Source organism: Phaethon aethereus, assembly GCF_964289735.1.
Source record: "Phaethon aethereus genome assembly, chromosome: 20".
Classification (NCBI taxonomy): domain Eukaryota; kingdom Metazoa; phylum Chordata; class Aves; order Phaethontiformes; family Phaethontidae; genus Phaethon; species Phaethon aethereus.
Genome location: NC_138596.1, coordinates 7827553 through 7836768, shown reverse-complemented (window position 1 = coordinate 7836768; position 9216 = coordinate 7827553). Strand labels below are relative to the sequence as shown.

Sequence of the window (9216 nt, the reverse complement as noted above, 5' to 3'; positions counted from 1 at the left end):
AGCGGGCTGGGGTGGTGACCGAGGGCTGCTCCCTTGTCAAGAGAATTAGCCCAGAACTGAACGTGCTGGAGGTGGGGAGTGTCTCCTGTCTTCTAATCCTTCGTGCAATCAGCTCCTGGCTTGGTAAATATTTGGACATGACCAAAATTAAAGCTCTTGTGTTCGTGACGTTCCCGTTCTGGTTGAGTTACATCATTTCTTGTCTCTGGTTTCTCCTGCCTTCATTTATGTGCTTGACTGCAAACGCTCCCTCTGACAGGGACATGTTTATGAGCCTTAAATGAGTCGATCTAGTCCCTGTGAGCTCTATACTGAAGTCCCAGGCTGTGGCTGCTTGAAGATACTCCAGATAAACAGCTTTTTCTGCAAAGGTGCATCATGGCACCAGCTCTCGGGGGAGCTTGCAATGGGGCTGGACACCTGAGGTCCCCCTGGAGAAACATCCCTGGACTACCCAGCCTTCTCCTGCCACAGGCTCATTTGGAAATGACCAGTGCTTAATATATCACTCAGGCTTTGTTCATTGTCTACAGTTAGTAGTTTAACCTAGGTTCAGCAAAGTAATTAGGAGAAATAATTAACAGCTCTCAGTGATGAGGCAACCTCTCTCTCCCTCCCCTCTCCCTCACCATGTGGTGCACCTTGGTAGTGACTCAGAAAACACAAGAGGACATTATGAATCAAAAAATAAGTCTTTACCTGTAATTAACTGTGCACACAAAAAGGAAAATGTGGTGATCGATCAGCGGTTGATAGTTCCTTTACTGGAGGAGGATACACCAGAATTAAATGCTCATGGCAAAATGTCCCTTTACGTTGTGGTTCTTTTATAACATTTAACCCGAACAAAAATAAGTCTCTACCAAAAAAAATACTTGAACCGTACACTATACGGAAATGTGTGGATAAGACACTGCACTCCTCACGTACCATATGCCTAACGGCCCCTGTGTTCTCCATAAGTGCAGAAAAACAAAATCCAGCAATGAAAATACAAAATCAATGCAGCAACTAGAGTTGTAGGCAACAGTATGTGCATGGCCAGGCCAGGCCGACGGTGGGATGTGGGACTATGCAGCAAGGATGGACCAGAGTCCCCCCTTCCCTCCCTCCCCGTCCCCTGCCTGTTGTGTTACAGGGCTCTGGAGTTGTCATGACAGGCTCTTTCAAAACGGGACACTAAGAAGAGGAAAAATAAAAAGAACACCCCAGCCTATACCAAAGTAAATAAAGTAATAATAAAAAAATATCCCTTGGATTGCGGCACTATTTCACCAGGGCCCCGGTGGCCCCGGCCCCGGGTCGCCCTGTGCGGAGCGGGGAAGGAGAGTCGCTGTGCGGAGGGAAGGACGGGCCCCGTGTCCCCGCCGAGCTGCGGGACTGCGGCCCCGGCACAGGCTGGCGCAGTCCCCGCGCCGCTGCTCGGCTCTGCGCTGCGGCCACCCCGGCTGCTGCCAGGATGGGTTCGTGGGCAGGAGTCGGACCCTGATTTTCTGCATACCTTTCTGCTTGGAAAGTGGACCAAAAGACGTTGTGCAAGTCCTAGCGTGAAGGAAGGCGGAGGAGACGGTGGGGAGAGCCACCCGTTACCTTAGTCTCCCCAGGTCCCCCGGGTGACATGCCTGGGCTGGGCTTCCTCCTCTGCGGTTTCAGAGGTCCGCCCAGCCACGCAGCTGGAGGGCAAGCACCCCGAGGAGGATGGTGCTGAGGCTGCTGTGCACACTGGGGGCACCGTCGCAGTCCTTTTTGTCGGCTTCACACCTGGATTGCTGGCACAGGACCCCCTTGAAGCCCACGGGGCAGATGCAGCGCTGGTTCTGGTAGCAGGTGCCACCGTTCTGGCAGAGCAGGAGCTCATCGTCGCAGACGTTGGCTACAAGATGGGAGGGAGGGAAGGATGTGGGTCTTAATCTGGGGTGTGTTAAAACCCTTGACCGGAACAGAAACGAGAAGCTTTTGGCTTTCTTCTCTAGTTCCTAGGGGTTAAATTATCCAACCCTCGTAACCGCTAGAGCAGCCCCGAGGCCAGAGGAACACAGCGGGGGCTGCAAACTCCAGGGGCAAAGCTAGCAAGTCATTTTGGATTTGGGAGGAATGACCGGAGCCTGTCCACCCTGCACCCTGAGCATCACAGGGCACCCGAGCAGGCGGTGCTGAAGATGGACGCGATGCTGCCGGCGTACTTACGGAAGCAGCCCTGTCTCCAGTAGTAGTTGGGCAGGCAGTCGTCGCACTTGGGCCCCGTGGCGCCTTCTTTACATTCACAGTAGCCGGTCTCGTTGCAGCGGTCGTGCATGGAGCCGATCTGGTTGCAGTTACATTCTGGCCAAAGACAGGGCTGTCAGTGCCTGGGGGCTTTGTGCCTGCTAACGCCCCGAGAGGGGTGTTAGGGCCTTTGGAAAAGCCTGGCTACGTGCTACGGGAGGGGCCGTAGAGACCCTGCATGGGCCAAGCGGCTGGGAGGGCACGGCTGCATGAGAGGGTCCGACAGTGCGAACAGCCACGGGTGCAGAGACCACCCCCTTTTAGAGCTGAGCACCTCCTGGTAGAGCAACGCATCTGAATCAAGTCAGAAAGATACTATCTGGGGTTTGTTTTCAGGGAAGAGATGCCTTGGGCTGCAGAGACCGTAGCGGCTGCTGCGCTTGGGGACCGTGCAGGCAGACACACCACCCTCCAGAGAGGGGCTGAGCTGAAGCCCACCCCACAGAGCGAGGTCCTACGTGAGCCGTCCCACGTCCCGGTGCCGCTGACCGAGACCGCTGGAGCGCTCACCTATGCATACATTCTCGTCATCCAGCTCCGCCGAGCTGTTGCGGTAGAAGCCCAGGCGGCAGTGCTGGCAGTGCTGGCCCCTCGTGTTGTGCTTGCAGCTCACGCAGGTCACCACGTTCAGGAAATCGATGTAGCTGCAGCGGTTGGAGTGGCCGTAGCACTCGCAGTCTGCGGAAAGGAGGAGAGAGCTGGGAGCGGGGCCGGGAGCATCCTCCCTCGCGCCGGGCGGAGGCGAGGAGCCACGAGGCTTTGGAGGAGGCTCCTGCTCTGGCGAAAGGCCACGGCCGCTGCCGACGCAGGGCTGGGGCGGGCTGGGCGGGATGGCTGCGCACAGCGGCTGCCCTTGCTTCGCTGCCACGGGGGGATCGGGCTGGAAGACGCTGCTCAGAGAGCAGAGCGGGGTCGGGGGTCTGTCCCTTGGGGGTGAGGGCAAGCTGGTGCCAGCCCCCGGCCGTCCCAGGTCACAATCTCCTTAAGGAAATGCTTAATCATGGGAGCAGGCAGTGGGCTGTGGAGGGGAGTCAGGCGTTAATTAAAGAGCTGCCTTCTTAATGAGCAGAGCCCACCTTGGTGCCTGGGTTTGGCTCCGGTGGGGCTGTGGGACCTGCAAGGGAGCTGGGCTGGGGCGCAGAGCCCCGGCGAAGGCTTTGCCGAAGGCTGCGCTCTGCCTCGCTGCGGCAAGGAGAGGACTGGCCGCGGGACGGGGCTGGCAGGGGTGCAGCAGCGCTCGCTGCCTCCAGCGATGGGGAGGCCCTGGACGAGGCTGAAATGGAGCTGAAGCTGCTGCGTTCCCAGGTAAAACCTCGCTGCCTCTCTGGCTTTCTCCCCTCTGAGTCCCTTCCCTGCATCCCCCTTGCTGTCATAGCTCCCGAATCAATGCTGGATGTGAAGTATGGTTACTCTCAGGTTAAACACTTAAAATGAGTCTACACAAGGAAGCGTGGCTTGTGTGGGGCCCTTCAAAAGATGGTGGACAAGTGTGTGAGGGTTTGAACCAGGGCTGCCTGGCACAGGGATGCCTGCAAAGGCTGCTGGTGGGGTGGGAGATGCCACCATCGCTTGGCCAAGCACTGCTCCCGTCCCGAGGGCTGACCTCTCTCAGCTCTAGGTGCCTGTTAGAAAACAACCAGCTAGGTTTAATTTGTAGCCAGAGGAATGTGGTTACTCGCTCCTTGTGTTTGCTTTTTATTACCGTGACTTGGGACGGTGACTACCATGCAGTGTTAAGAGTCAGGACGCTGGATCCTTCCGGGAGTTTAAAAGTACCAGCTCTCCTCCTGCGTTGTACCGTAGTTGCCTTGTGGCCCCACTGGCCTGGTCAGGAGGTGTCCCGGCCAGTATGGGGATAACGTGAGCAGAGACAGTGTCAGCCAGGCCTGAGCTTCCCCAGCCTTCGGAGAGGAGGGGGGCTCAGAGCTGGGCTTTTGGTCCAAGCTCTAGCATTAAATGTTGAAGGAAGGATGGCAGAGGGATGGGAGGGAAGGATGAAGGCTGGCATGCACATGCGACTGGAGGACGAGACTTGTGTCAATGAAATGATGACCGGGGAAGATGGAGCAGGGCAGAGGTTTCCCCATGGTTCACAGCTGCCTGTGGAGGAGCTGGGAGTTGTTTTAATCTTGACCCTCTGTGAAACAGCTTCTCCCTGTTCGACCAATACCCAAAGCATTTCAGCTCAAATACTTCTGGCTGCCGCAATTCCCGAGCGTTGTTTCAGCCTAGGGATGCACTCCTACATACAGCTAACCATGTCTTGGATAGGCAAACCCTCCCTGCCCTCTCCGTGCCGGAGGCTGCTGGACCCGTCACCTGGGCGAAGACTAGGAGCCCTGGAGCATCGCGCTCCCTCCTCTTACCTTTATACGTCTCAACAGGAGCCACTGGGCCTGAGCCCGGTTTGATCCGGATGAGTTTTGAGCTCTTTGAGGATGCTTAAGAAAAATCAGAGACATGCTTTTTCTCACCGCTTTGCACCGCTCCACGTCCTACCCTGCCACGAGCAGCTCTGCTGGGAGAACAATGCCGAGCCAAGAACACCGCTCTGGCAGCGCCGGCATCTATTTCGGCACCAGACAGCTGGTAGCTGCCAAATTTCTCCTCTTCCCCCCTTGTCAGACTCTGATGCACGAAAAACTCCATGCACTGCGCTATCGCAATGCGTGGAGCTGGGAGCTACTCGCGCATCCCTCCCTTTACGCACGTTCAGTGGTGTGAATTGGGTCATTCAGGATAAATATCTACAAGTCTAAAGAGCTTAAAAAAAAAAAAAATCTACCGGCCATGGCCTCAGTTTGTTGGAGGTCATGCCAACTGGTACCCAAAAAGCTGCTAGGAGTACAGGGAGGAGGACAAATGCCACAGAGGTGGTATCTGGCAGGGCTTGCTACTGGGTCCTGCAGAGCTCCAGCCCAGCTCGTCCCTGCCAGCACGTACCTGGCTTCTTCCCGTGCCTCTTGCCTGCAGAGTGTGCTGTGCGCCCTGCTTTGCTCTTCGGAGCCGCTACGCAAGACGATAAAACATATCTGAGTGCTGTGGTGGGGAGAGGGCTCCCAGGCCAGCCCAGCGTGGCTGGGCTGGGATAATTCATCAGGGTAAGGGGCCGCCCCGGCTGGGACGGTGCTTCCTTGGGGGTGTGTGGCCAGCCAGACCCCCGTGCTGCACCGAATGACCAGGGCGCTGGGGGTGGAGGCCACTGCTCCCAAATCAAGCTGATGGGGTTTGCTGCTTGGTGGATTTTGGTAACCCCAGTAAGGGGCAAGGTTGAGCCGTGCTGAGATCCCACAGGATGTTTAGGAATGGGTCCCACCGGTTTTTGGGGCGTGCCAGCCCTTGCACAGTGCTGAGGCGCTGGGTGGGCATTGCGGCCGCGCCCCACCAGCGCCAGTCACGTCCCCGCAGTGACAGCGATGGCAGGAGGTGGCCGTGCTCCCCATCCCCAGGGCTCAGCCATGGTCAGAGCGGGCCCACTCCTGCCTCTGATGCCATCTGTGAGGCTGCTGTGCATCGGGGCCTCCTCAGGCCTCCATGGCTTCCCCTGGTGGGCTGGCGCAGTGTCCAGACCCTCCTCCACCAACACGGCGTCTCCAGACTCCATGGCCGTGACAGGACACCACGGTGCCCCGGCCTTGCTCTGCTACCACGGCTCCCTCCAACCCCTGGCATAATGGCTGAGCAGGGAACATGGTGGCCTCTCCTCATGGGTGCTTGGCAGCACAGTGTCGGGGCTGCACAGCCTGCTGTCCCTGCCACGAGGGAAGTGGGGCAGCCCAGAGGGGAAGGAGCAGTCCCTAGGGTGCCCGAAGCCCCATATCTCCGCAGCGGGTGCTGTAGGTGGCCCTGGGGAACATATCCCTGCAGAGAAGTCCCTGTGGTTGTACTCAATCCTCATGAGGAGGGGGCCATGGCCGTGAGGAGGCTCCATGGAGTGTTGGGAGCAGGGTGATCCACTAATGAGGCTTGGCCCTCTTGGGCCGTCGCAGCCCATCAGCCCAGTTAATCTGGCTCATTTAATCTTGGCCAGGTGAAGGTGTGTGCCCCTCACTCTGTGGCAAGAAATCCCTTCCCAAAGCAGCTGAGGTGCCCACGGGCTCTCCTGGGGCCCAGGGACAGTCCTGCAGCCATCCCATTCCCAAACAGGTCTCCCAAAAGATCTCCATGGGGGTTGATAAGCTAGAACTGAGCTAAGGTGGACCCTCTGCGTAGGAGAACAGACTATATGATGGTGGTACATGCTGAGGACGGGTGGGTTGTCCTGGCCTATGGGTACTGAGGGAGAAACCTGTCCTGCCCTGTCCTTGGGGATGGGTATGGTCTTACCTCGAATGTTCTCGGGAGGGTCTGGTGGCTTCAGCTTGGGTCCGACTGCTGCTGTGTTTGGTGGGCTCTGAACAGCTGACGGTGGCATTAGAGAGAACAGATTTAATGCAGATCCTATTCTTTTTTGCTTAAAAAGGTGGCAAAGGGACACTGGAAGCTCTAGGCAGGTACCTAGGGTGGGCTGGTGGAGCCATATCTAGTTGGGCATGTGTTGAAGCAGGAATGAGAGACAAAGTCTCCTGGAAATTAGAGTCTTTAAGTGTGAAAAAAGACAGAAAAATACCCCTAAGGGGAGGGTGTGGGAGCTGCTGGATGGGTGAGTGTTGGCACGTGGTCATTACACCGCCCAAGCATGGAGAGCAGCTAAGTCTGCAGACCACTGTCAAGACTCAGAAGCCCTGCTTGTTCCACACAGACTGTCAGCATCACCTGGCGTTGATGCCCATGGTGTAGGCCTATCCCTTGTTACTGTATCAAATACAGTTTTGTCCCTCTCCGAGAGCACTTTTTGCCCCCAAGTTGAGTATCTCCAAACACTGGCTTGTGTCCTGGGCCCAGCTTCAACAGTTGTTGTGTTCTGCACTGGAAGGCACGCTAATGTCTATGGCTGGAGCGAGCTACAGGCATCTGGGATGGGAAGTGGGAGCTGAGCACCAACGGGCATCTGCTGAAGCACGTGTGCTGGTGGGAACCCCGAGAAGGAGAAACTTCAGCCTCAACAGCCAGCATGAAGCCTGCCAAGGTTCCCACCAGGAGCAGCTCGCCTTAGGCAGTCACACAGGAGACCTGAAGCAAGAAAATACACAAGAAGGCATCTATGCTATAAATGACACAGGCCTATCTATTTACGAAGTTATTCTGCTCTACAAACAGACTCGGGTCTCGGGAGACAACAGGATTTCCATGATCCTCTCCGCTCACCCCAGCAGCAAGCTGCGAACAATCTCGTCTGCCACTTACCGTCCTCATCTCTCAGGTATGCGACCGGCCCCCGAGGCTCAGTCCAGCCTCACCAGATTCCCAGAGACAAATGCCGAGCCGCTCCCCAGGCGGGAGGAGGAGAGGTGCATGGAAACCAGAGATGCGGAACTAGGAACTAAAGCGTTGGCCGAGCGCTGGGAGCCGGTACCCAGCTCAGCCTCGCGTCTCCTACCTTCTGCTCCTGGGCCAGCCTTGGCCGGGGGAGAGCCCACTTGCAGCGGGGCAGCCGCCGACAAGCTGGTGTAGCCTTGCAGGGATGAAAGGGGAAAAGCCGCGTTACCGGGGGAGCCGGCAGCCGGCGGGGAGCTCCGCGCCGCCCTGATGGAGGGCCGCAGCTTCGGAGGACAAAACCAACCCAACCCTGTGCCGCACAGGTTCTCACGCCCCGCTCAATGCAAGCGCCGCTGCGGGTGTTGAATGGGAGCTGGCGCGTCCTCGGGCACGGGAGGGGCCGGGCAGCCCTTGCGATGCGAAGGGCAGGAGGGCGGCGGTGCGCTGAGCTGCCCGTTCTCAGCCCCGCTGAACGCACAGCGTTTTGCTCGTGTGTTTGCGTAAGGACCTCAGGGAATGACCCGCAGCCCTCTGCTCTGCGGAGCTTTACTTTGAAATAGTGGGACTGAGAAGTAGCACAGGTGTCTTATGAGGGAGACACAAAGTCCCGGTTTCTAAGCCAGACTTCTAGGCCCTCCTTCAGGCTCTGCTCTTGCCTTGGAAATCCCAGTTTAAAGAATTTGTAAGACGCTGCAGATAAATTAAACCAGCAAGAAATTTATAGATCCCTTGTTTGATTTCCCTGCGCTCCCTCACCCCCACTGGCTCCATACCCCTCCCAGTCTCCTCAATATTGGGAACAATCTTCAGGTTTGCTAGAAAACAAACCAAGGAATAAAATTTTAAAAGTCATATTATTAATTTCAAGCTCCAGTTGGGTAACATAAGGAGGAGGAGGGGGGAAAAAAAAAATCTCTCCATCCTTGCCAAGTTTCAAAGGACAAACCCGAGTAGGAGAGAAATGTGATTTCCCAGCCTCGTCAAGGGGATGATAAACAATGCAGACCAAAAAGGAGGGGGGAAAAAAAAAGGTTTTTTTTTTAATGACAAGCTCTAAGAGACAGTGATAGACATTGTCCTTTTCAGCTGGAAAGTGGAAACTAATTGATATTAATACAGTGTTAAAGAGAATATGAAAAAAGCCCCGTGCAAATTGGCAAGGGTTTAATTAGAGTCACAATAAAAAACAGCCCTGAAGGCATTTTGCTTTTTAGTCATTCACATACACCTCCACTCAATTGCATTTACAGAGCCAGGAAAATTATTAATGCTCATTATCCTGAGAACCTTTCCCTTGTAGCTCTGGGACATTAATGGACAGCGTTACATTTCAGGAGGGGGAAGAGACATGTTTCTCCCCTAGACTCAGCCCATACAAATGGGAAATACGGGGCAGCTCTTATCTCGGGGGCTTGTGTCAGCCCCGATGAAAAGCGCTGGTCTTGGTGGACTTCTGGGGAAGTAGAATAAATTGACCCAAGAAGTCATGCTTTACAGCAAAACGCATCAGGGGAAACAGCACAGGAGTGTGGAAGGAACCTGCAAAAGTCCTTCTCCAAACATAAATATGGGGTCCTGTTTCTGCAGGACCTA

At 55.9% G+C, this 9216-nt stretch overlaps 1 protein-coding gene across 1 annotated transcript in view; it reads right to left on the bottom strand.

Annotated features, from left to right (window-relative positions):
- Window positions 1–1649: 1649 nt before the first annotated feature.
- NTNG2 (netrin G2) overlaps window positions 1650–9216 on the bottom strand; it is a gene marked incomplete at both ends in the record, with an annotated part of 47466 nt that continues 39899 nt past the window's right edge. Inside the window, 6 exons of the mRNA XM_082008798.1 lie at window positions 1650–1873; window positions 2188–2322; window positions 2776–2943; window positions 4632–4706; window positions 5209–5274; window positions 6592–6666. Of these exons, the coding sequence (XP_081864924.1) occupies window positions 1650–1873; window positions 2188–2322; window positions 2776–2943; window positions 4632–4706; window positions 5209–5274; window positions 6592–6666 (743 nt within the window). The remainder of the gene's footprint in view (window positions 1874–2187; window positions 2323–2775; window positions 2944–4631; window positions 4707–5208; window positions 5275–6591; window positions 6667–9216) is intronic.